Source organism: Lynx rufus, unplaced genomic scaffold, assembly GCF_022079265.1.
Source record: "Lynx rufus isolate CCGP_SWC_20201006 ecotype Redwood Valley unplaced genomic scaffold, mLynRuf1.p SCAF_9, whole genome shotgun sequence".
NCBI classification, from domain to species: domain Eukaryota; kingdom Metazoa; phylum Chordata; class Mammalia; order Carnivora; family Felidae; genus Lynx; species Lynx rufus.
This window is the reverse complement of record NW_025814897.1, coordinates 6,889,788-6,917,486: the sequence shown is the minus strand read 5'-3', so window position 1 is coordinate 6,917,486 and position 27,699 is coordinate 6,889,788. Positions and strand designations below refer to the sequence as shown.

Below are 27,699 nucleotides of genomic sequence, written 5' to 3'. Positions count from 1 at the left end.
GAAAAGATCAACAAAATTGATAAACCTTTAACCAGATTCATCAAGAAAAAAAAGAGGACTCAAATAAAATCGGAATGAAAGAGGAGAAATAGCAACTGATACCACAAAAATACAAAGAATAAGAGAATACTATGAAACATTATATGCCAACAAACTGGACAATCAAGAACAGATGGGTAAATTTCTAGACACATAAACTTCCAAAACTAAATCAGGAAGAAATAGAAAATTTGAATAGATTACTAGTAAAGAAATTGAATTGGTAATCAAAAATCTCCCAACAAACACATCCAAAACCAGATGGCTTCACGGGTGAATTCTACCAGACATTTAAAGAAAAGATAATATTTATTCTTCTCAAACTACTCCAAAAATGAGAAGAGAAAGGAAAACTTCCAAATTTGTTCTATAAGGCCCTGATACCAAAACCAGGCAGACAGACAAAAAAGAGAACTAGGGGCCAATATCCCTGATGAATGCAGATGCAAAAATCCCCAACAAAATAATACCAAACTAAATTCAACAATACATCAAAAAGACCATTCGCTGCAGTCAAGGGTATTTATTTCAGGGATGCAAGGATGGTTCGATATTCACAAGTCAATCAATGTGATACGTCATATTAACAAGAGGAAAAATAAAAACCATATGATCCCCTCAATAGATAAAAAAAAATTTAACAAAATACAACATCTTTCATGATAAACACTCTCCGAACAAAGAGGGTTTAGGGGAAACAAAGCTCAACATGATAAAAGCTATATGTGAAAAACCCGCAGCTAACATTATACTCAATGGTGAAAAACTAAAAGCATTTACTCTAAGAGCAGGCACAAATAAAAGGTGTCCACTCTCACCATTTTTACTCAACACAATACTGGAAGCCCTAACTACAGCAACCAGACATGAAATAAAAGGCATCTAAATTGGTAAGGAAGAAGTGAAACTGCCACTATTTGCAGATGAAATGATACTACACATAGAAAACCCTACGGAGCGCCTGGGTGGCTCAGTCAGTTAAGCGTCTGATTCTTGATCTCAGCTCGGGTCATGATCTTGTGGTTTGTGGGTTCAAGCCCCGCATCGGGCTCTTCGCTGACAGTGCAGATCCTGCTTGGGGTTCTGTCTCTCCTTCTCTCTGCCCCTCCCCTGCTTGTGTTCTCTCAAAATAAATAAACTAAAAAAAAAAAAGAAAACCCTAAAGACTCCATCAAAAAACCATTAGAACTCATAAATGAATTCAGTATGCTGTTGCAGGACACAAAATTAATACACAGAAATCTGTCGCAGTTTTTTATACACTAGTAACGAAGTAGCAGAAAGAGAAACTAAGAAAACAATGCCATTTACAATTATACCAAAAAGAATAAAATACCTAGGAGTAAATTTAACCAAGGGGGTAAAAGACCTATACTCTGAAAAAATAAGGTATTAATGAAAGAAACTGAAAATGACACAGAAAAATGGAAATATATGTCATGGTCTCATATTGGAAGAATTAATATTATCAAAATGTCCATACTACTCAAAACAATCTACAGATTCAATGCAATCCCTATCAAAATACCAACAGTATTTTTCACAGAACTGGAACAAATAATCTTACAAAGCTTGTATGGGACCAGAAAAGACTCTGAATAGCCAAAACAGTCTTGAAAAAGAACAAAACCAGAGGTATCACAATCACAGTAATCAAAGCAGTATGGTACTGGCATAAAAAAAGATACACAACCAATGTAACAGAAGAGAGAGGCTAGAAATAAACCTACACTTACATGGTGAGTCTATGACATAGGAGGCAAGAATATACAATGCGAAACAAACAGTATCTTCAATAAAATGGTGCTGGGGCGCCTGGGTGGCTCAGTCGTTAAAGCGTCCGACTTCAGCTCAGGTCACGATCTCGCGGTCCGCGAGTTCGAGCCCCACTTCGGGCTATGGGCTGATGGCTCAGAGCCTGGAGCCTGCTTCGGATTCTGTGTCTCCCTCTCTCTCTGCCCCTCCCCCATTCATGCTCTGTCTCTGTCTCAAAAATAAATAAACGTTAAAAAAATTTTTTTAAATAAATAAATAAATAAATAAAATGGTGCTGGGAAAACTGGACAGCTACATGCCAATAATAAAACTGGGCCACTAACTCCATACACAAAAATAAACTCAAAATGGATGAAAAGTCTAAATGTGAGACCTGAAACCACAAAATTCCTAAAAGAAAACATAGGCAGTATTCTCTTGGACACTGACGTTAGCAACAGTTTTCTGTGTATCAATTCAGGCAAATAAAACTAAAGCAAAAATAAACTATTGGGAGAACACCAAAATAAATATGTTTTGCCCACCAAAGGAAACCATCAACAAAACGGAAAGGAAAGAGATATTTGTAAGTGATATACCTGATAAGGAATTAACATCCAAAATATATAAAGAACTTCTACAATTTAACACCTAAAGAAAAATTTGATTAAAAGATGAGCAGAGTACCTAAACAGACATTTTTCCAAAGAAGACATCGAGATGGCCAACAGACACATGAAAAGATGCTCAACATCATTCATCACGGAAATACAAACCAAAACCACAATGAGCTATTACCTCACACCTGTCAGAATGGTTGCTATCAAGAAAATCAGAAATAACAAGGGTTAGTGAGGATGTGGAGAAAAGGAACCCTGTGCACTGTTGGTGGGAATATAAAATGGTGAAGCCAATGTGGAAAACAGTATAAGGTTCTTTAAAAAATTAAAAATAGGAATCCCTTATGATCCAATAATTTCACTACTGGGTACTCACTCAAAGAAACAAAAACACTAATTTAAAAGATATATGCATCCCTATGCATTATTCACAATATCCAAGTGATGGAAGTAACCCAAGTGTCTACTGACAAATGAATGGATAAAGAATATATGGAGGATGAGTGCGCAGGTGGGTGCAAGAGAATATGACTCAGCCACAAAAAAGAATGAGATCTTGACTTCTGCAACAATGTGGATGGACGCAGATGGTATTATGCTAAGTGAAATAAATCAAAGAAACACAAACACCATAGGATTTCACTTCAAGTGAACAAAAAAAAATCAGACTTTTAAATACAGAGAAGTGGTGATTATCAGAGGCGAGGTGGGTGGAGGAATGGGTGAAAGAGAGAATGGAGATTAAGAGGTACAAACTTCCATCTATAAAATAAGTCACAGGGATGAAAAATACAGCACAGGGAATATACTCAATAATAATGTAACAATGCTGTATGGTGACTACGTTTATAGTATGGTGACTACGTCTATCGTAAGCACTGGGTAATGTACAGAATTGTGAAATTATCATGTTATACACGTGAAACTAATATAACATTGTACGTTAACGATACTTCAACTTAAAAAAAATTTTTTTTTAAAGTTTATTTTTATTTATTTTGAGAGAGACAGACACAGCGTGAGTGGGGGAGGGACAGAAAGAGAGAGAGATAGAGACAGAGAGAAAGAGAGAGGGTATCCTAAGCAGGCTCCACACTGTCCGCGCAGAGCCTGATGCGGGACTCAAACTCACGAACCATGAGATCACAACCTGAGCCGAAACCAAGAGTCAGACACTTAACTGAGCCAACCAGGCACCCCTCAATTAAAATTTTAATGAAAAAGGAAGCCATTTACACTCAACAGATTTTGTTCTTCCCACAAAAATAGTACATCTAAGTTGAATCAAAAGAAATTGCCATTATTGGACCAAGTCTAACCTATAATAAGGTAATTTCAATTAACTCATACAGTTGTTTTAGTAAACCCGCGGATGTCATCTTAGACCACACTTGGTAAAGTAGTATATACCATATTTATAAGAAGTGTATGATACTAGCAAGTATTAAAATTACTACTTCTCTCATTCCTTCCTGAGCTTTCGAGTATGCATTTTCAAAAGCTGTTTGCTGAAGCTTCAAAGGAAGTGCTTTCAATAATGTGGAAGAACCTCCGTGCTTCATATCCTGGAATAATCTTAAAAAAAAAAAAAAAAAAAGTAAAAAGTGAAATAATTTACCTTAAATACAACTTTCCAAAGTATATTATCAGACACACATAAATCACTATGTGACACACACTAACATACTGGGTCTTGTTTCAAAAAACTAATGAAATCTGAGTCCATTTAAGCAGCTTTTATTTTATTTTATTTTATTTTATTTATTTTTAAAACGTTTATTTATTTTTGGGACAGAGAGAGACAGAGCATGAACGGGGGAGGGGCAGAGAGAGAGGGAGACACAGAATCGGAAACAGGCTCCAGGCTCTGAGCCATCAGCCCAGAGCCCGACGCGGGGCTCGAACTCACGGACCGCGAGATCGTGACCTGGCTGAAGTCGGACGCTTAACCGACTGCGCCACCCAGGCGCCCCTAAGCAGCTTATATTTTAGGTAGATGTGTGAGAACATAACATTTCAAGCGTTCAAGAATGCTGAACAACCTGACAAAAACATGCAGCCCTAAAAAATTACCGTTGCTCCTTTAAGTACTCAAACATAAAACAGGTCTACATGATAGAATCACTCCAGTGCCTGACTGCATGTTCACCAGAATAAATATAATCGTAATTAGCACAAAATGAAATGTCCCAATCTTCATTTTATAAACGCATATAAAAGTCACAGTGACATCCAAACATTCAATACCTTCTGGAAGTGGTTAAGAGACACATCTTATTCAACTCAACCACTTACTAGCTGTATGGCACAGAGCAAGTTACTTTCTCTCACTGAGCCACACTTTTTACTCACAAAATGGAGAAAATAATAGTATCTAAGTGATAAAAGTGTTAGAATTAAGAAAAAACATAAATGCCAGGCCTACAGTATATGCCCAGTAAGTGCTACCTACTTTCAATATCACAACTAGTGACCCACGACTGTGCCAGACGAGACACTGCCATCTGCAGCACTCTAGACGCGTCATGAATATAGGACCTATTACCTATTGATGGACTCTGCGGCCAACATGCTAACTTGATGATGATTATCAGCAAGAAAATGTGGAAAGACTTCATTCACAGGAAACTCTTTGCCCATCACATTAAGAATAGCCCATTTTGAATAAGGATCAGCCTATGGGAAAAGAACTAAGGTTAAATATGAAATACTAAGACAAAAATTATCCATCAACAAACAGAAACAAAGGCTACTTTAAAAATTTCAATAGAGACCTTACTAATAATTGATGTGGAATAACTCACCTCGAGCAAAGTTTTAAGGCATTTTACTAGTGCCATTCTTACAGAGAATGTGCATTTCCCCTCCTTTGCTAAGTGCCTGAAATAAAGTAAGTGTTTCAAAGTCAAATAATTATTCCACTAAAAGCTCAGTCAAAATATATCATTGAGTATCATACTTATTCTAGGTTTCTTCCAAAATTTTTCATACTAAATTTAATTCTCATTCTGTAATTCTCATAGGCCAATATTCTCAGCTTCCAAAAAACTCCAAATAAAAAAAGTTAGTTTGAAAAGGAGTTCATTTTAATGTACCTTATTTGTTTTCTATGATCATGCCTCATCTGGGGGCTATCATACTTCAGCTAACCATGTTATTTATAAACTTGCTTTAAAAGGAAAACATTTGTAAAACTTGTTTTTATATCAAAGATTTCAAAACCACACTCTACATTGATTCAGAAATCCTTACAAATCAAGTGGGAGGAGGGCTCTAAAGATGTGCTCCTCTGTAAATATGGTAAAACTTGCCTCGTGTCACGTCACGCTGTGACTACATGCATACACTGGTGACAAGGCCAATGTGTTCACTGTTCTTCAAGCAATCAAGGAAGGAAACAGAAATTACATTCTGCTATTGTTAAAAGATGTATATACTCACATTCAAGGATTCGAACAAATCACTAATGCAGAAAGACAAAGTTAACAATTGCATCCAGAGTAGTAAAAGAAAGTTAAGAACGCCACAAAATACTCTGCACCTACCAGAACGCTCCGATCACTGTTAGAAACTGCCCTTGAGCATCCCTTGTGTTTTCAGCATCCATACTGCCTTGACACAGGTTCATCACTATATGAACGACGTGGTTTAAAACTGTTTTGCAAACATCCTGGTCACGGCGATACAAAGAACACACGTTGCTGTAGTGGAAAAAATTTAACTTTATAAGTACAGCACAACACACCAGTTAGTTTATAAATTTAAAGTGAACATAACACATGGTTTTAATTTCTTACGATAGTGGCTTTAGGAGTTCAACAACCTCTTCCATCGGCAAAGGATGTTCTTCTCCAGGAAGCTCCTTTAAGAGCACTAGATACTAAGACAGTTGAGAGGGTTAAATCATTTTTTTTCTATAGGTCATTTGCTTAAATAAGTATACATATGTAACCATAAATTCACACATTAATGCATGCACACGTGTGCACACACAAATACACACACAAGACCAGTGAATTTGTAAAAGAGGCAGTATAGTAACAAAAAGGGTCTGAAGTCAAACAGAGCTGGACTCAAATCCCAGCACTACAACCTATTACTTGCATGGTTAAAAAACGTGCCTTGTCATCGGGGCCTTGTACTCTCACCTGTAAAATGCGGACAGGGCACTTACATTGCCAGATTACTGAGGATTAAAGGAAATGAATGTAAATGTCTAGCATGTATTGTAGGAATTCAGTAAATAGATAGTTGTAATCACTGTTGGGGTTAAAAGCCTGCGCAAGAATCTGAAATGATTATTATGTTCCTATCCTCCAAAAATAATGCTTCGGGATAAGACTTCAATGGTTCAAAACTGTTCTATGGAATTTTGGACAAGAGACATAGTGGTGGGCAGGGAAAAGGCAAATACACTGGCTTCTCTTCCTAAAGGCAACCTTGTAGGGTTCTCTATGGTACTGGGGATCCCAAGGGCCACTCAGCAACTACCAGGTATAATAATGGCAGTTGTAACTAGGCAGCCGGTTTCTGAGAGCCGCCAAACAATTTTCTAGCTATAGTAAGAAATTCAAAGATACTTTTTCCTATCATCCATATGTAGAAAAATGTTTCTTCCTCCTTCTCAGATATTATAAAAGAAGATTAAATTGGACCATTTTAAATATTTGCTTTGAGAGTTACATGCACGATGTCACAGAGTATCTTGAACTGACTTTAAACACCAAAGCCTCAAGAAAAGCTCAGAGCCTTTCTCACTGGTCGGGGCTGGAGACCTGACTAGAGTGTTGGCCAGGGTTAAAACCAGGGGATCACACAAGGCTCAACTGAGCACATTTGCTGGGGTCAGAGGATCAACAAGCTTGTTCACGACAGCTGGAACATGACAAGGATTCCACAAGGATTCAAACTTCATGACTATAAGAGGTTCTAATTACGGAATCCCCTGGCATGTTTCCCGGGTCTGAGGAAACACAGGCATGTTTGCCAATTTTCTGGGACTAGGGACATGCCCATGGACTCACCCAGCATACTTGCTGGGCCAGAGGCTCTCCCTAAATGTTCAGTAGTGCTGGGGCGAAGGAGATGACTTACATGGTCAGGAGCTAAGTAACATATAAGAATACTGAGTAACCAAGTAAATTGTATGGAAGTTAAATGGGAAGCCAGGTCCCTTACTGTTGGGAAAGGTAGCTAGAAATATGGACATAGAAAACAACAAATCCTATGATGTTGGACTGGAACTGAAGATATCTATTGGTAGGTGGACAGATGAATGGGGGTAGGGCAGGAGAGGGATTCCTTTCTTAATATTCTCAAAAAAAAAAAAAAAAAAAACAAACCCCAAATCTGTATCTACTTATTAGGATACATGAGACAAACCCAAAGTGAGGGTTTCTAAAGAACAAGTGGCTATATTTCCCTTCTTCTGATGCTTTTAGCCTAAAGCCAACAGAAGAAGGGAATAATAAAGATCAGAGAAGAAATAAACAATATAGAAACAAACAAACAAAAAACCCAGAACAGATCAATGAAACTAGGAGCTGGTTCTTTGAAAGAATTAATAAAACTGATAAACCCCTAGCTAGACTTACCAAAAAGAAAAAAGAAAGGACTCAAATAAATAAAATCACAAATGAAAGAGATTACAATGAACACCACAGAAATACAAACGATTATAAGAGAGTAATATGAAAAATGATACGTAACAATTTAGGCAATCTGGAAGAAACAGATAAACTCCTAGAAACATACAAACTACCAGAACTGAAACAGAAATAGAAAATTTGAACAGGCTCATAACCAGCAAAGAAATTGAATCAGTAATCAAAAATCTCTCAACAAACAAAAGTCCAGGGCCACATGGCTTCCCAGGTAAATTCTACCAAACATTTAAAGAACAGTTAATACATTTTCTTCTCAAAGTGTTCCAAAAAGTAGAAATGGGAGGAAACTTACAAACTCTTCTATAAGGCCAGTATTACCTTGATTCCAAAACCAAAGACTCCAATAAAAAAAAGAATTATAAACTAATATCCCTGATGAACATGGATGCAAAAATTCTCAACAAACTACTAGCAAATCCAATCTAATAAATAGTACATTAAAAGAATCATTCACCATGATCATGGTCCTGGGCTGCAAGGAGGGTCAGTATTTGCAAATCAATCAACGTAATACATCACATTAACAAAAGAAAGGATAAAAACATAGGATCCTCTCAATAGATGCAAAAAAAAGTATTTGACAAAGTACAACATCCATTCTGGATACAAAACTTCAACAAAGTAGGGATAGAGGGAACATATGTCAACATTCATAAAGGCCATATGTGAAAGACCCACAGCTAACATTCTCAATGGGGAAAAACTGAGAGCTCTTCCTCTATGGTCAAGACCAAGACAGGGATGTCCACTCTCACCACTGTTATTTAACATAAGACTGGAAGTATGAGTCTCAGCAATCAGACAACAAGAAAAACAAAGCATCCAAATAGGTAAAGAAGTCAAACGCTCATGATTTGTAGACAACATGATATTCCATGTAGAAAATCTGAAAGACTCCACCAAAAAATGCTAGAATTGATACACAAATTCAGTGAAGTCACAGGATACAAAATTAATGCAGATATCTGTTGCAGTTCTGTACACCAATAACGGAGCGGCAGAAAGAGAAATCAAGGAATCGACCCATGTATAATTGTACCAAAAACCCTAAGATACTTCGGAATAAACCTACCAAAGAGGTAAAAGATCTATAGTCCGAAAACTATAAAACACTGATGAAAGAAATTGAAGAAGAAACAGAAAAACATTCCAAGCTTATGGATTGGAAGAAGAAACATCATTAAAAAGTCTATACTATTCAATGCAATCCACACATTTAATGCAATCCCTATCAAAATACAACCAGCATTTTTCACAGAGCTAGAACAAACAATCCTAAAATTGGTATCGAACTATCAACGACCCCAAATGGCCAAAGCAATCTTGAAAAAGGAAAACAAAAAGGGAGTCATCACGATTCTGGATTTCAAGCTATACTACAAAGCTGTAGTCATCCAGGAAGTGTGGTACTGGCACAAAATCAGACACGTAAGTCAATGGAACAGAACAGAAAACCCAGAAATGGACCCACAATTATACGGTCAACTAATCTTCAAAAAAAGCAGGAAATAATATTCAATGGAAAAAAGACGGTCTCTTCAGCAAATGTGTAGGGAAAACTGGACAGCAACATGAAGAATGAAACTGGACCACTTTCTTATACCGTACACAAAAAAATTCAAAATGGTTGAAGGACCTAAATGTAAGACACGAACATCAAAATCCTACAGGAGAACACAGGCAGCAACTTATTAGACACATCTCCAGAAGCAAGGGAAACAAAAACAAAAATGAACCACTTGGGACTTCATCAAAATAAAGACCTTCTGCACAGTGAAGGAAACCATCAACAAAACTAAAGGGCATCCTATGGAATGGAAGAAAGTATTTGTAAATGACATATCGGATAAAGGGTTAGTATCCAAAATCTACAGCAAACTTAGCAAACTCAACACACCCCCCCCCCAAAAATAATCCAGTTAAGAAATGGGCAGAAGATATGAATAGACACTTTTCCAAAGAAGACATCCAGATGGCTAACAGACACATGAAAAGATGCTCAACATCACTCATCATCAGGGAAATACAAACCGAAACCACAATGAGATACCACCTGATACCTGTCAGAATGGCTAAAATTAACAACAGAGGAAACAACAGGTATTGGCTAGCATAAGGAGAAAGCAGAACCCTCTTACACTGTTGGTGGGAATGCAAACTGGTGGAGTCACTCTGGAAAACAGTATGGAGGTTCCTCAAAAAGTTAAGAACACAACTAACTACCCTATGACCTAACGGTTGCATTATTAGGTATTTACCTGAAGGATGTAAAAATACTGATTCGAGGGGCGCCTGGGTGACTCGATTGAGCGTCTGACTCTTGATTTCGGTTCAGGTCATATCTCACGGTTCGTGGAGTGGAACCCTACACTGGGCTCCACACTAAGAGTGTGGAGCCTGCTTGGGAATCTCTCTCTCTCTCTCTCTCTCTGCCCCTGCCCCATTCATATTCTCTCTCTCTCTGAAAATAAAGAAACATTAAAAAACATACTGATTTGAAGAGACACATGGGGGGGGGGCGGGGAGAGGGGCAAACCATAAAACAGACTCTTAACCAAAACCAAACTGAGGGTTCCTGGAAGGGAGGTGGGCAGGGGGATGGGCTAGACGGCTGATGGGTATTGGGAGGGCAACTGTTGTGATGAGCACTGTGTGGTGTATGCAAGTGAAAAAAAGAGAAGGACAAATGCCTATACTATTCAAAAATACGAACGTCCTAAGGAAAGACTATAGAACTGTTCCAGATTGAAAGAGACTGAAAACGCATGACAATTCGAGGCAAGGATAGAGAATTACTAAACAGGCAGATGTGGTAAAATGTTACTTGTGGAAGCGTGTGAAGGAAATATGGGAATTCTTGTAGTGTCATTACTGTCATCTTGAAATTACATCTAAAAATATCTACAACATGTAAATAAGGTCAAGGCAAGACTCAGAATTCAACTACAAGGTATGTATTATTTTTACTCGGGAGTCTGTGTTTCTTGGCCTACTTTAAAGTAATTTATAATAATTAATTATAACTAAAAATAATAAATGTATCCAAAGTCCAACCGAGTTTTAATGTTTCACTATCCACTTAAAATTTTTTCACAGTACATGAAAAGGAAAAGTCTATTTTATAACTAGCATCAGATTTTTATATTTTTATAACCAGCATTTTTTGGTAACTAGCATTTTTATAACTGGCGTCAGATTTGTTCCTCAAGGAAGTAGTTTCAAACCATCACAAGTACCATATACTCTATTTATCCAGCAACATCAGACAGAACTGAAGGTGTGTCACTTTCCCTGAACTCACCATGTGCAGGTGGAGGGATTTAGCAGGGTCCAGCATGCTGGAATCAATTAACATTAACAGTCTCCTCCGAATGTCAGCTGCTCTGAATGACACGGTACTAGTCTGAGCGGTAGTTACACACATACACAAGAACTTGAGCATGTCGAGGAAAAGCAGATCTTGCTTTGAAAGATGTTCTTCAGCTAAAGGATTCATGGCACCTGAATAAAAAGCCTTTATTAAAACTAAGAGAGGGACACAACACACATATATTGAACATTAACTCAAACATTTTCCAGTCTACAAAAAAAAAAGAGAGGGATGAAAGTCTACAGAAAGCAAAATTATGGTGAAAGTGATTAAACACTAAAAGCTTCAAAACTCTTCATGAAAAGTTACTCTAGGATTCTGTCATCAATAAATAATCTATACAAACATTCACGGAGGCACTGCCAAGTACAGTGAAACAGAGAGGAACCCACACTTCTGACAAAAAAAAAAAAAAAATGGTCACGTGAGTTATGGTACATATGTTAATTTGGATATTATGAAGCCATTAAAAAGTACAATGATCGGGACACTTGGGTGGCTCAGTCAGTTAAGCATCCGATTTCTGCTCAGGTCATATCTCACAGTTCGTGGGTTTGAGCCCCGCATTGGGCTCTCTGCTAACAGTTCAGAGCCTGGATCGTGCTTCAGATTCTGTGTCTCCCTCTCTCTCTGTCCCTCCCCTGCTCTAAATCTCTCTCTCTCTCTCTCTTGCTCTCTCTCAAAAATAAACATTAAAAAAAATTTTTTTTAAGTATAATTACCAATAAAGCTTAATGAAAAAAAATGCTCACAGTTGTTAAAAGGAAATGAAGGCATAAAAAAACATGTGAACGGTTGATGCTGATTCCAAAAAGCGATGGCCCCAGGGGTGTTTTCACTCTCCTGCTTTGTTTTCCAAATAATCTATTTTAAATTCCTTAGATGAAGAATAACACAGGTAACTAATAAATTCAATTCAAAATCAAAGAAATCTAAGGTACACAGAAGGGAACCAATCCCAGCAGACTATAGAAGGGAAAATAAAATGGGCAAAAAATTGGTATCTCTGAGGCCTTTCGTAATGCCAAATCAATACAAAGGGAAAAAGAAATCCCAAGCAGTAAATGCGTATTTACCAATAGTACTTTGACCCTCTCCAGATACGTTAGCATCACTAACACTGCCGGCAGGGTAATCACTGAATAGACTCATGGATGACTGATCCTCCGCCTCCATCAGACTTTCGTCAGGATCATCTTCCACTGATTCCACTTCTCCATAGTCAAGCGGCTTTCTGCTGAAGGATGCCTTCAGAGAAGAAAAACAAAGATGTTTAAATTGGCTTCTTCCAGAAGCATGTTTTAGTTAAAATTCACCTAATCAAACAATTCAACATTCACATGTATGAATGCTGTAGAATTATTTCTATTAAATGTCTAACAATAAAAAATGGATAAACTGTAGTATGTAGTATGTATATACAACAATAATACGCAAACCTTAAAAATAATTTCTTACAATAAGCTTTATAACACCCAACTGTCATGAGCATATGGGTAAAAGTATAAACTGGTAGGACTGTTTTTGAGGAAATTGACAATATCCATCAAAAAGTAAAATTCGCATTCCTTTTAAACAAGCAATTCCACTGCTAGAATTTATTCTACATTCATGATATACACACATACTAGTAGACAAAAATACAAGAATCTTTACCACAAAACTCTCTGTAACAACAACAAAATAGAAACGACATCTAATGGTAAGGTCAGATGGACTAAAAATACATATATACCATTCCCATATAATGAGATACAATGCTACTTTAAAAAAACAAGTAGGAGCGCCTGGGTGGCTCAGTCAATTGGGTATCTGATTTCGGCTCAGGTCATGATCTTGCAGTTCGTGAGTTCAAGCCCTGCGTCCGGCTCTGTGCTGACAGCTTGGAGCCTGGGGCCTGTTCCAGATTCTGTGTCTCCCTCTCTCTCTCTCTGCCCCTCCCCTGCTCGTGCTCTGTCTCTGTCTCTGTCTCTCAAAAATAAATATACATTAAAATAAATAAATAAATAAATAAACAACAGCAGCATGTAGCAACATAGAAAAATGACCAAATTACAGAATATTTTTCATTCAACATACATTTGAGTAAGTAGTGTACATGCCAGGCACTGTTCTAGACTAAAGAATACATGTAGCAAAAGCCCATTCGTATGGATGGAAGAAAAGTCAATGCCATGATGAGAAGGTGTTGTTCGTCTGACACAGTTTTTGTTTTTATTTTTAAAGATAAACAATTATTTTGAATTCTGGTATAGTGTTACATAGAAATAAGTGTAAGCCTGGATGATTACTTTACAATCATTCAGTCTATTACTAACTACTGAAAAACTAAAAGCCAACCAGTATGTACTGATATTAAGAAGCAAAGAATATATTCCCCTCCAAAACCAAATAACTTCAATTTCCACATTTAAAAATACATAAGGTGCCATATATCGTGAGATGAATACCTACCGAAGAGAGGTATCAACGAAAAAAGAATCAAAGAATCAATGAAACAGGGTGGTAAAACACGCATACTTACTAAACTTCTACAAATATCTGCAATATCATTCATTAGCTTTGATGTCAACAATCTCAGGAAAAATCCAGATGCAATCTTACTTGGACTGGGCTGTAATGAAGACAAAAACACAAGCAAACAAAAAAATAACTTATTCTTGGCAGACAATATCTTCTCTATCTTAAATGAAATACCGATTTTCTTTGACGCTGGAAATTCTCTATCATGAGAAGCATGGATGATCAGTTTACTATCAGGGCCAAGATATAAACTGCATCAACAACACTAACCTCTTTTCTTAGAGTAAGAACTACAGCACATTTAAGTATATTGTGTATAAACATTAAAGTAAAATACCGACTACTGACCCTAAACACAAGTGGTAACTCTAAGTTTGAATTCATACTTCCTCCTTCCCCATTTACAGAAAAACACATTACGTTTTTTTAGTTAAAAAAAAAAAACAAAAAGAAAAACACATTATAAAATCAAAAATATGTGCTGGTAATATTGTTATGTAGCCATGTAGTTATCATTAGCTTTCGAAAAACTTGCTTTCCAACTGTGACTGACACTCTGGCCTGGCTCAGGTACAACTTAGGCCTGTTCCAAATCGAAACAAAGATGACACAGAGCAACACTCTTTCTGCCCAGGGTTCTACAAGACTATCTGGGCAAAAGAGAACAAGGCATGTGCTGGAGTTCTCTATCTTCATGGTGCTCACTAGCCCCGGTACAGTGGTATGCACCTCACATGGCCACAGTCAACAAATTTTTACTAAATGAAAGAAAATATGCTGGCCATAAAAGAGTTGCCTCTGTAGTTGTCTATAAAAGTGGTAATCCCAGAAATCTTCCTGAAATGATGAAATTCGTTCCTGAGAAACTCAGATTACCTGTTGCTTTATTCCTGTGGATGCTACCTTTATTTACATTCCGTTTAATTGTAAATTACAAATGGACCAAAAAACAGTACCACCAGCACCCAGTTATCCACCACGCTGAGTGACCACACAGTGAAGTAAGAACACCTTACCCTGGTACAGTTAGACAAGCAACGTGTACAGAGATGCATCAAATTTCTCAGTGAGACAATCCTAGATTCTTCATGGGGCTTATTTTTAAACACAGTGATACTTTCTCCGGCACACTGCATGAGAGACTATTGATAAAAGAAGAAAAAATCCAAACTCTAGTTAAAATGACAGTTTAGGGATTGCTCTTCAAAGTCTACTTAAGAAATAAAACCCGTGTTCTTAAGTTATACTTGGCTATCCAGAGTAATTAAAAGTCATAGTAACAATTAACAGTGTTTTTAATGACTTAACGTATACTCTGTTCTCCTTACAAACCACACGCTGACAGAACAGGACTCAGAGATGAAAGTAAGTTTCACGTGTCCAGCAAACCTGCTTAACACTCAGTCAAGGATTCTTTAGGATAACTGATCACAGAAAAAACGTTTAAAAGTGCCCATACAAGTCAGTATTTTTCTTTACCAAGATTAAGTGTTAATGTGATACTATTTCAATTACTCTACGTATAGTTGGGTTAAAATCAAGTTTTAAGGAAGGATGGATAGTTCCATTTCTCTCAGACAGCATAAACCAAAGAGAAAAGGTTACCCTATGTAGTTTTTATGTTTTCTCAAGCAAATATACCAATTTCCCCAGGAATACATTGCACTCATATTTATCCAGAATGTGAACAGAATGAATTCTCATACCTTGGCTTTCTGGAACAACTCTGATTTATATGCTTCCTCTTCAGCTATTACACCCATGTAACAATAGCAGCCAAGAACACCCACCACAAGACCTGAACATCGGATAAGCGTTTCTGCATCTGTAGACTTCAAGTGAACCAAGAAAGAAAAAATATACATGTTTCACAAATAATTTTGAGTACCACAGTTATCTTTTGTAGGAACAAATCTTAGGTACACATTAAGAAACTAGTTAACTGATTTAATAGTGGCATAATTCTGATTATCTCTAAAAACATCTAAGAGATCCCTGCGGAGTTGTGATAAGTAGAAATCTTGGGAAAAACAAAACTATCTCCTAATGGCCAAGTTAGGCATCTATCTCCTCTTAAAGTAGCACAATGTACTGTACACAAAGGCCCTTAATATTTGAGGTACGGTGGAAAGAAAAAAAATGATACACAAATAAAAGTCTATAACTCTTTGAATAGGAGCAGAAATCAGATTCATATAAAGAGATATTAAAATGATATTTTGAGCTTCAGAAAGATAAGAACCCTGACTCAGCTTTTTAGACTCTAGAAACTACCACAAATTTTGCAAGTAGATATCACTCAGCCAAATTTACACAATTATTTACAAATCTGCAATGGCTACACAGAAAAATAACATTTCCAGATTGCTCTCTTCCTATATTGTAGGAAATGGCATTTTAGGGGAAAACACAGAAGACTGTATTACTTTGTCATGAAAATGGTTACAAGCGTGATCTAGCAGAATGTCAGTAACTAAGGATAAGACATATGAAACAGACACACTATCTCTTCTCTGGCTCTGTGGGTCATTATCCCTGGCTATTGAATTCACTCCTCTGAGTAACTTACAGATTTTATTTTATTCAACAAATATTTCACCATTTACAATATAACAAGGCATTGTGGAAGATCCAAAGATTAACAAAAATACAGATGTCCTTTAAGGAGATTTACAGCATGGCTTGAAACATCTGCATATACAACATACACACAAATATCCACGGGACAAGGAATATACTAAGAGTTACTTTAAAAAGAAATACTAGGGTGCCTGGGTGGCTCAGTCGGTTGAGCATCCAACTTTGGCTCAGGTCATGATATCTTGGTCCTCGAGTTCAAGCCCCCACATCAAGCTCTATGCTGACAGCTCAGAGCCTGCAGCCTGCTTCGGATTCTGTCTCCCTCTCTCTCTTCCCCCACTCACGCTCTCTCTCTCAAAAATAAAACATTAAAAAAATTTTTTTTGACAAATACTAAGTACTGTGAAAATCAAAAGATGAATTATTATGGCTGAGATTATCTAAAAAAGGCTTTAGCAGGATTTTGACATGTGGATGATTTTGAACACACAAAAATAGGTAGAAAGATATTTATTTCACGTTAAAAATAACGGGAGTTTCGGCAAGAGAATGGTACACACAAAGAAAATTCGTGATCTTTTTTTCTTTGAGAAAGAGAGAAAGAGAAAGAGAGACAGAGACAGAGACAGAGAGAGAGAGAGAGAGAGAGAGAGAGAGAGAGAGAGAATCTCAAGCAGGCTCCATTGCTAGCGTGGAGCCCAACACCCAACGCGGGGCTCAATCTCACCACGAGATCATGACCTGAGCCAAAATCAAGAGACGAACACTTAGCCAACTGAGCCACCCAGGCGCCCCATGAGAATGTGTGATCTTAAGACAGTGAAGAAAACAATTTATGAGAAATTACTAGTGACCTCTAAACTATGGGTGATTGCTAGATCATTTATTACATTTTATTAACACTTCTCTCTCTTCAATTGTCACCAAGATCTTTTAGATCAGTTTAAATGATGTTCTTGTCTGTTATTGTAACCTCTCCCTCCTCTCAGTTGAGAGGTTCTTTCTCATCATATAATCCCTATGCTCCAAACCATTATTGTTCCCCACGAACCCACACAAAGAATTCTACTTCTTTAACATCTACTGGAATTCCTGGTACAAAAGAAACACAAATTATTCTTCTTGGGTCTTCCTGCTCTTGTGGTAAGTCTTCCCTATTTGTATGCATGTACTGTCACTATGCTTTTTTTTTTTTTTTATTTTTTTTCAACGTTTTTATTTATTTTTGGGACAGAGAGAGACAGAGCATGAACGGGGGAGGGGCAGAGAGAGAGGGAGACACAGAATCGGAAACAGGCTCCAGGCTCTGAGCCATCAGCCCAGAGCCCGACGCGGGGCTCGAACTCACGGACCGCGAGATCGTGACCTGGCTGAAGTCGGACGCTTAACCGACTGCGCCACTCAGGCGCCTCTCACTATGCTTTTTTTAATCAAGCATGTCACCATCCTCAGGGCCCCTTCTCCCTGCTTCTCCTTCCTAACAGTCCACCAAAGTTGAGTCAGATGTAGGCTTTAGTTCTTCTGAAAATCTCACCTCAAAGGAATAGTTATTTAGAAGCTGTTCTGATAACCCCAGAAGATAGCGATCCAGTGATTCCTTGAGGTTCTGGTGGACAGAAATGCGTCCACTGGACTGGAGCTTTTCTACGGGACATTCCTTCACAATGGTTAAGAAATCCATCTTGTCGAAAGTTGTCTGAAGAAACAGTTCTTCAATTTCTGAGAACGAAGACTCCTCTGCATCTTTGTGGTGTTGTTCACTTCAAGAGAGTAAGACCTTAAATGTACAATCAAGTGACCAACTGCTTCACCTCCACGCAGCAGCAATATATCACAAATGAAAACTTTAACTTAGCATCTACTTTACAGACTGCTTACACAATTAACGGATTAGTCTTTTTAAAAGGCTTCTCGGCTTTGGAATGGCTACGCTCATGTACCAGCTTTCATTTTGCAATAGCAAATTCCACTAACACATGGATGAAAGACACAGAGGTTATAATTTCAAAGGCAAAGTCAGAAAACTTTATTAAAAAGAAAACATTAATAGCACCAGGTACAAACACTAAGATAAACATTATCTGAAAACACTTTCCTTTTTTCCCCTTTGATTTCTCCAAAATGAAGGAGTTTTTCATGCTATGCCCTCTCAAGGGAGATCAGGGGTCTTAATACTAGTGAGTCATTGTCCGCCACAGTGATAAACAGGGGCCTCTTGAGTCAATCAACTAAAATGAGGTTTTTAGACTTATTTTTACTTTGACCTATCCTCCATTACATTACTTTTAAAACGAACAGATTTTACATGGCATACAAAAATGGGTCACATCTTTAAAAAACTCATGTCTTAACCACCCACGATAACTATTCTATTTCTTCCATTGGCAAGTGTTGCTACACTATACTACACGGCGTTAAAAACCAGTCGACAGGATCTAAAATTATAGAACGCAGATTACTATCACTGAATTAAAAGCAGCTTTTTCCCTGGCTCAGAGATGGAATTTTCTTTAATTGATCAACTTAGTTCATAACTTTTAAGACGTAGCTACTACCCTGCTAAAATTATTATCTTTGTAATTAACAGCTATAGCTTAAACGAATACAGAACTCTATTAGATAACATACCATTCTGGCACTCTTTGGAAAAAATTCATTGCAGCTTTAGAGTTTTTCATAGTGAGACTCACAAGAATTTTCTCCAGCGCAAGATGAGGAAAATTACTACAAAGGAAAATTAAAAAAAAAATCTTCACTTAGAAGACCAAAACCCATTGAATGCATTGTTTATACTTAAATATCCATGTTTGGTTGTAAATCTTGACATCACTTTCTTTCATCGTTACTGAATTTTTTAACATCTAAAACAAGAATTAAGAAGCATACGTTTATTTTATGTTGCTATAATTTTCAATACTTCCTGGCAGCAGACTCAACTAATTTTTAAAAATTGTATCTGAAACAGATTGTGAAATTAAAACAAAAGCACTAGGACCCACAAAATCCCATCCTCTACTCCTTCAGTCCTGACCACCAGCTGTGGAAAGGTTACAGGGTCAAGCTGCTCCCCATTCTGGGGCTTAAGCCCCATTGTGACTGTCTCCAGTTTCCTCCCCCCCATTAATTTAACACCCGTCACGCACAAGATACTCCCATTCTGATTCCGGGATACGTCTGCGTCAGACATACATGCAGATGAACCTACTCACAGAAAATCACAAAGGAACACGGAAGCGCTCAAAGAATTATAATTCGTATTATACAGGCACATCCCCCTGTGTTCTCACTGTCTCAGCAGAGATAAAAACAAAGTAAAAGGACATGAAGACATCCAAGCACAAAGACACAGAACACTGGAAAAACAAAGGGACTGTTTAATATTTGGGGTAAGGTCTGAGAAACCCCACATTACCACTGTGCCACAAGCCATCGAGTATCAAACAAGCACAAGCCTCCGGGACCTCCCCATACAAAAAGCAGCTGGATGCTAAGGAATTCAAATCACCTGTGAAGAACTGGGGGCGGCTCGGTACTGTCTTCAAAGTCATCCTCTAACTGATAGAATAAGAGCCATTTCATTATCAATTCCTTTAACGAAAAACTTCTATTTACTTCACATGTATTCTGCTCCACTCCTGTCTTCACTGTTTCTGGAACAACGCAGGTGGTCAGGGCCAAAGTCAAGCAGCACGCTGCAGGACTACAACAAAACAGAGGGTGCTGTTGTTAAAAATAAGCTTTCCCCCCCCACCACCACCCTGGGCCCAGTCCTAATAGTTCTATGTTTTCTTTCTGCAGTAAGTGCTATCACGAGAATAACCAAAATTAGATTACATGTGATGAAAGAATGACAAAGCGTTCCCCACCCTTGAGTGACAGAATAGGAGAGTCAAGAATGGGAGAAAAGCATTGCAAGAGGAGACTATGAATGCTACCTATATATTCTTGCAGGAAAAGCAGCAATGCACCAATTTTAAGTTACCATCTCCTGTCCACATTCTTTCCCTCAAGAACAATTTGAATCTCTTTGGTTTTTTTTTTTTAAACGTTTATTTTTGAGAGACACAGACACAGCATGAGTGGGAGAGGAGTACAGAGCGGGGAGACACAGAGTCTGAAGCAGGCTCCAGGCTCCGAACCGTCAGCACAGAGCCTGAAACCAGGCTCGAACTCGGGAACAGGGAGATCATGACCTGAGCCGAAGTCAGATGCCCAACCGACTGAGCCACCCAGGCACCCCCAGAATTTAACATTTTTAAATGAAGTGAAAAACTACAAAAACCAGAGGGAAAAAAAAAAAAGTATATGTATATATAAAAATCTAATACAATACATAAATCAACCTACCATGAAGGTCTGCAGGCTGACCCAGTAAATAACTTCCAGAATTCTCTATCAACCTCAATTAAACCACCTTGAATTATAGCTCCAAGTAAGCCAAAGTTTTCAGCTTGTATTCGTTCAGAACTTATACCGCGAAAAGTAATAGACCAAATTTTAGTCCAGAGTTTCAATAAATCTGATTTCTGTGAGCTTTCCAGGTCTGATTTCTTGCCTTGACACGATGCAAGCTCCACAAGGCACCGTAACACGTACGGCGTGCGCTCCCCATGTCGCTGCTGAGGCAGAAGCTGGTACAGTATCATCAGTAATGGTGACAACTCATAGTTAGGTAAACTTGAAGGATATTTTGATATTAATTGGGTTGCAATCTGTAACCTAAAAGAAAAAAGTGTAATTAACTTGAAAATGATTCAAGTCGGGGCGCCTGGGTGGCGCAGTCGGTTAAGCGTCCGACTTCAGCCAGGTCACGATCTCGCGGTCCGTGAGTTCGAGCCCCGCGTCAGGCTCTGGGCTGATGGCTCGGAGCCTGGAGCCTGTTTCCGATTCTGTGTCTCCCTCTCTCTCTGCCCCTCCCCCGTTCATGCTCTGTCTCTCTCTGTCCCAAAAATAAATAAACGTTGAAAAAAAAAAAATTAAAAAAAAAAAAAAAGAAAATGATTCAAGTCTATTAACAAGCTAACAGAAAACAAATCTACAGACATAGCACCTTTACAATATCCTAAAGAATCACCATCATTACTTTCCATACTACTCTCCAAATAAAAGGCTCTTAGTATTTATTAAGCCCTACTTCCTAAAGTGGCAGGAAGAATGACAACTTTTTGGCCAGGTAGGGGAGCTGTCATATTTCCCTTACACAAAAATTCTGAGGAGTAACTAAAGGTAAGTGCACCTGACTGGCTCTGTAGGTAGAGCATGCAACTCTTGATCTCAGGGCTGGGAGTGTGAGCCCCACATTGAAGCCTACTTAAAAATAAATAAAAAGTAAATTATCAATTTTCTTTTATTTATTTTTTTGTTAATTTTTTAATGTTTATTTTTGAAAGAGAGAGAGAAAGAGCACACAAGTAGCAGAGGGGCAGAGAGAGAGGGAGTCAGAGAATCCAAAGTAGGCTCCATGCTGTCAGAGCAAAGCCCGAAGTGAGGCTCGAACCCCACGGACCATGAGATCATGACCTGAGCCAAAGTTGAAAGCCCAACTGATGGAGCCACCCAGATGCTCCAATTTTTTTTAATAAAATTTATTTATTTTGAGCAAGAGAGCAAGCAGGGGAGGGGCAGAGAGACAGAGAGAGAGAGAATCCCAAGCAGGCTCCCTACTGTCAGTGCAGAGCCTGATGTGGGGCTCAACCTCACGAATCGTAAGATCACGACCTGAGCCGAAATCAAGAGTCAGATGCTTAACTGACTGAGCCACCTAGACGCCCCTAAATGACCCAATTTTCTACTTCTGAATTATCACACCCATCCTTACTCTTTAGCCACGAAGAATATTCCTCTAAAACAAGAACAAAAAAGCCAAACAACTATTCTTCCTAGATGTTGGTTAAGTCAAAAAATATTTGCTGTGAATTCTTAGAATGCATACTGCTCAAGAAGAAGAACTTTATCTTATTCACCCTCGCATCTATAATGCTTGGCACAAAGCAAGTATTCAATAAATAACCCTGCAGGAAAGGAACAAATTGAAGATTCTGAAATAGGGATCCTCCACAATATAAAATAAACATGAGCTCAAACACTAGGTATCTAAATCAAGATGCTTTCCCCCACAACGCAATTATATTTAACTATTACATCAACATGGGGAAAACGGAGGCAGGGATCACAGAAGCTTGACTGTCACCTACAAATTTCTAAGTGTCCTTGTTCAAGCTGTGGAACCTTCCTCAGTTTGATAAAACGAACAGGCTGGACTGGATGAATTCTAAAGACTCCTACCAAACCTAATATTTTATGTTATCACAGAAGTCAACAATTTAATCATTTAAGTAACTGTGTATGCTGTACCCAGCAAAATTTTAAAAAGACAACCTTTCATTGTGGCAAGAGGTCCAAATTATTCTGTGATTTCTGAATGCCATCTTTAATTTCTTCCCAAGCTACTTTTACTAGCAGGTGCTGTACCTGCTAAAATGTCTACGTTGAGATGTGCAACTCAGGAAATTCCACGAGCCACACATGACTGTCTCCCAGGCTGCTGTCCCCCCATCTCCTTTGCTAAGGCCGTGGCCCCGGCTCCAGCACATGAGCCACGGTGGTGGACCTCAACACGTCCCAGCAACCACCTTCCCCTCTGCCAATGACTGGTTTAGGAGTGGACAGATGACCTAGTTATGGCCAGGCTGTTGTAGTAGAGGTCTCGTAAGAAAAACTAAATGAGACCAGGATGACACTGAAAAAGAGAACATTTTACCAAGGCACAAGATCGAAATCATTCTCTGACTTCTGAAGATGATCTTTTATTACGTCCCAGCCTAATTCTATTTTCCTCTTTTTGCAAGTTGCACCGTAATCATTAAGTTCTCTTTGTGTGATAGCGTAAGATTGAGAAATCTCCAAAGATCTGGTATCTTCATTAAAAACCTGTAAAATAACAAAAGGACAACTTACTTTTTTTGTTTTTTTACACTGTTCCTGTTTTCTAATAGTTCATGAGGGAAAAAATGTTCCTCCTCAAATTAGACACAGGAAAGTCATAGAGCAAAAGTAATAAATTATGGAAATATATAAGTATGATAACATAGTAATGAACAAACATTTTACAGGACTGTAACAGCTCTCCAGGAAGCACATATTACCAAGCAAAAATCTCTATTTTCAATGGGATTAAATTTAAAAAAGCTTTTTTTTTTTTTTTCAACATTGATTTATTTTTGGGACAGAGAGAGACAGAGCATGAATGGGGGAGGGGCAGAGAGAGAGGGAGACACAGAATCGGAAACAGGCTCCAGGCTCTGAGCCATCAGCCCAGAGCCTGACACGGGGCTCGAACTCACGGACCGCGAGATCGTGACCTGGCTGAAGTCGGACGCTTAACCGACTGTGCCACCCAGGCGCCCCTAAAAAAGCTTTTTTAATTAAAAAAAAGTATTTTAAGTTTAGCATTAAGAAAATATCTGACAAATGAAATTACCCAGGATGTTAATCAAATTTCTGGGAAAAAGTTTTACTTAAGAAACATTAAAAAAAAAAAAAAAATTAAAAAAAAAAAAAAAGAAACATTAAGCCATAGGGGCGCTTGGGTGGTTCAGTCGGTGAAGCATCCGACTTTGGCTCAGGTCATGATCTCGCAGTTTGTGGGTTCGAGCCCCACGTCGGGCTCTGTGCTGACAGCTCAGGGCCTAGAGCCTGCTTCAGATTCTGTGTCTCTCTCTCTCTGCCCCTCCCCCACTCACACTCAGTCCCTCTCTCTCTCTCTCTCTCTCTCAAACATAAAATAAAAACATTAAAAAAACAAAACTGCCATCAACTGATGAACAGGCAAAATGTAAAATACCCACGCTACTAAACATTATCAGGCAATAAAAAGGAATGAACCACTAGTTCCTAGCACAACATGGACGAAAGACTACAAGTTGTTTCCACGTAGTTTACAGTTGTGTTTCTATTTCATTTACACGAAATGTCCAAAATAGCAAATCTTTAGAGACAGAAAGGAGCTTAGTGGTTAGCTGCTAAAAACTGAAAAAAGCTGGGCACTTGGGACTGACTGCTAACAGGTACAGAGTCTGTTTGGGGAGTAGTGGAAATATTCTGGAATCACACAGTGGTGATGCTTGCACAATATAGTGAAAATACTGAAAACCACTCAATTGTGTACTTGTATGCTATGTGATTTCTAACTCAGTAGAAAAAAGAATTTTTAAACAAGAAACATAATCTGATTTTCTACAACCTTTTAAGAATGAAGAGTTCATCACTAGTTTTCACTAAGTTCATGTGTGCAAAATAGTTATTTTTTAAGTCAGAAGATTAATTCCAAATATTTACAGTATTTTGAACAGAAAAGCTACATATACAAAATAATTTGACAAGGTTTCCTATCAGAACGCACATTTGAAAAGTCCAGTAAAGGGCACCTGGGTGGCTCAGTTGGTTAAGCCTCCAACTAGATTTTGGCCCAGGTCAAGACCTCACAAGTCGTGAGATGGAGACCCACATCAGGCTCCACACTGGAGCCTGCTTAAGATCCTCTCTCTATCTCTAAAAAAAACAAAAAAACAAAAAACAAAAAACCCACCAAATAAAAGGAAATTAATGGAAAATTTCAACCAACTGTACCTGGTGACAAATATCTGCCATCAGGTCAATCAAGTTTTCCTTGACAGCAACATTACGGGATCCTGAAGAGTATTTCCCTCTGCTTCCTATATGACTTATCTCATTAATCAGCAGATCATATAAGTTGTATAAGATACTTTTCCATTTATTTGATTCATAAGCACCTGTAATTCAAAAAAAGAGAATATAATCTACATACACACTCCATTTGCCCCACCACCTCCCACAAAACCATTCAGCTACCGAGGCGGAAACTGGGCCAACTGCCCACTCAGTACTAACGCCTCTTGTGACAATATCCTTGGCAAACTCTACTTTGTAAGTGTCCGCTTCATGCTCAGCTTACCTGTGTTTCCTATAAAATTCTTCAATAGTCTGATTTTTCTCTGATCAACTCAATGAAAATCTCAATCGAACTTTAACTGTGTCTCTCCCCTGAGGCAAATGTAATTAACATGCTCTGTCATTTACGTGAGGACCAAGTTCTCACTACATCATTTAGAGAAAAATGTTACCAGTTCCTTTAACTGGCGTACAAATGACATGTTACCCAGACTTCTCATTATTCTGGTCACCTTTCCCTAAACACACTCCAGTCTACTATAGCTCTCTTCAAATGGTGACTGTCCAAAATCTGGTAGGCAGAATACTCCCACTGTCATCTGACCAGATGGGTAACAAAGGAGCTGCTACTCCCCACAAAGAACCATAAAATCTATTAACGCAGTCTAACACTACATTAGTGTTTCTGGCAAACTCACCATCCTGTCAGTTTTCATCCCAAATATACCATTAACTAAAACCCTAAACATATCATGCCATCCCATAAATTAAGCCTGATCTTCATCCTGGTGAAAGCTGTGTGAAAGATGACAAACTAAGAGAATCTGCCATTCTTTGACTTCAGTAGTTTCTCGGGCCACAAATACTCTAACTACACATACTAGAAGAGCCCATTAAACATTGCTACTTTTGAAAAAAATTGGCTATAACTGTTTTCCTCCATTTTAGCTGCTATTACTCAGTGTAGCATGATTTCCTAACACAGTCATTATGCTCGCCATGATGAATTCATCCAAAGGCCAGTACAAGGCCAAAAGTAAACACACCCTGAGCATGGGGGAACTCGTTCAGTTCCTGTTCCGCCCAATAAAGTTCCTTTCTACTGAATGAAGCGAAACCATCCCAGCAGTACTCTTTCTATGAAGGTATAATTGACATGCAACGTTAGTTTCATGTGTACAACGTAATTATTCATTATTTGTATAACCTTGTGAAATGACCACAGTAAGTCTAGTTAACATACCTTACATAACAAAAAAAGAAAAAAAAAAAGCTGCTTCCTTGTGATGAGAACTTTTAAGATCTACTATCCTAGCTGCTTTCAAATATGCGATATGTATTAACCAGCAATACTCTCTTGATGAAAAACGAAGGTAAAGGTATCAAAGAGGAGAAATCATTCATTTCTGGTATTCCCAGCAAACAGGGGCCTGGATCAAGTATGAGGTTTAAAGCAGTATGTATACATCTCCCTGAGGAACTGACTAATCTGACTGCTTTGGGTCTATATTTATCTTTTCTACCTCCTAATAAAAGCCACATGTAAATAAACAAGGCCCTGCCTTCTCTGAACTCTTTTACGCTACAGTATGAGAAATACCTTTTAGCACCTAACTGCTGCATCATCAGCTCTCAGAGGGGACATCGCGTCATATTTGCGTTTCCTCGTGATGCTTAGCAATGTACTAAACAAACGGCACAATATGACTTGCTACCACAACTTCAAATGCTAAAAAAAGTGTGAGAAATATCCCTGTGACTAATACCATTATCAAGCACAGTAATCCATAAGAAGGTCATAACCTCCTACAAAATACAATTTTCATACTTAAGCCCCTACATTTCGATGAGGAAGTAAATTCAAAACAGCAAAAACTGCCTTTTATTACCTTTCTCTTGGGTTTTAGCTCCCTTTGGATGACGGATATAAATTTGCAGCTGAAATAATTCAATAATCACTTCTTTTAAGCAATCATTAAGTCTGTGTTGAGTCCAAATGTAAAGCAAGGTAGGAAGAACTTCATCTCCTAACTGACACACGCAAATTCGAAAGTTAACAGCCAACGTCTTGAGGAAGATAACAAACGCTGCTAAGATGTGGTTTAGACCTGCAGAGCTCTTCTCTTGTCTGTCACAGAAAATAAACACACTCCGCTTAACAGGGAAGACAATGAACACTGAAGACAGTTATGAAGTTGCACGCTGGAAAGAAAAAAGTATCTAATCTTCAAATAACAATAGCCTTAGTTTCAGAACTATTCAGGAAACAAACCCTAGTGGGACTACAGGCAGCAACAACATTATCTGGTGCTAGGACACCAGCTCCCTCTGCTGCTCAAACACCATGTATACAATGTTTCATGTTATAGACTAATGCAGCACAAACTTAAGCTATTGATACTTCCAAAATACACTAGTTCATTTTTTCTTAGTACATCTATTCTCAAAAATGGGG

At 38.1% G+C, this 27,699-nt stretch overlaps 1 protein-coding gene across 4 annotated transcripts in view; it reads right to left on the bottom strand.

Moving 5' to 3' along the window:
* ATM (ATM serine/threonine kinase) overlaps positions 1-27,699 on the bottom strand; it is a 131,838-nt gene that overhangs the window by 80,354 nt on the left and 23,785 nt on the right. For all 4 annotated transcript variants that reach the window (XM_047070393.1, XM_047070392.1, XM_047070390.1 and 1 more), the window contains exons 9-25: positions 27,134-27,372; positions 25,182-25,345; positions 23,314-23,483; positions 20,901-21,272; positions 20,059-20,253; positions 19,182-19,277; positions 18,088-18,313; positions 15,680-15,805; positions 14,990-15,115; positions 13,975-14,064; positions 12,527-12,698; positions 11,382-11,581; positions 6,212-6,294; positions 5,960-6,115; positions 5,219-5,294; positions 4,960-5,090; positions 3,872-3,989 (exon numbers count right to left, since the gene is read on the bottom strand). In XM_047070393.1, coding sequence (XP_046926349.1) covers positions 3,872-3,989; positions 4,960-5,090; positions 5,219-5,294; positions 5,960-6,115; positions 6,212-6,294; positions 11,382-11,581; positions 12,527-12,698; positions 13,975-14,064; positions 14,990-15,115; positions 15,680-15,805; positions 18,088-18,313; positions 19,182-19,277; positions 20,059-20,253; positions 20,901-21,272; positions 23,314-23,483; positions 25,182-25,345; positions 27,134-27,372 — 2,740 coding nt within the window. The remainder of the gene's footprint in view (positions 1-3,871; positions 3,990-4,959; positions 5,091-5,218; positions 5,295-5,959; positions 6,116-6,211; positions 6,295-11,381; positions 11,582-12,526; positions 12,699-13,974; positions 14,065-14,989; positions 15,116-15,679; positions 15,806-18,087; positions 18,314-19,181; positions 19,278-20,058; positions 20,254-20,900; positions 21,273-23,313; positions 23,484-25,181; positions 25,346-27,133; positions 27,373-27,699) is intronic.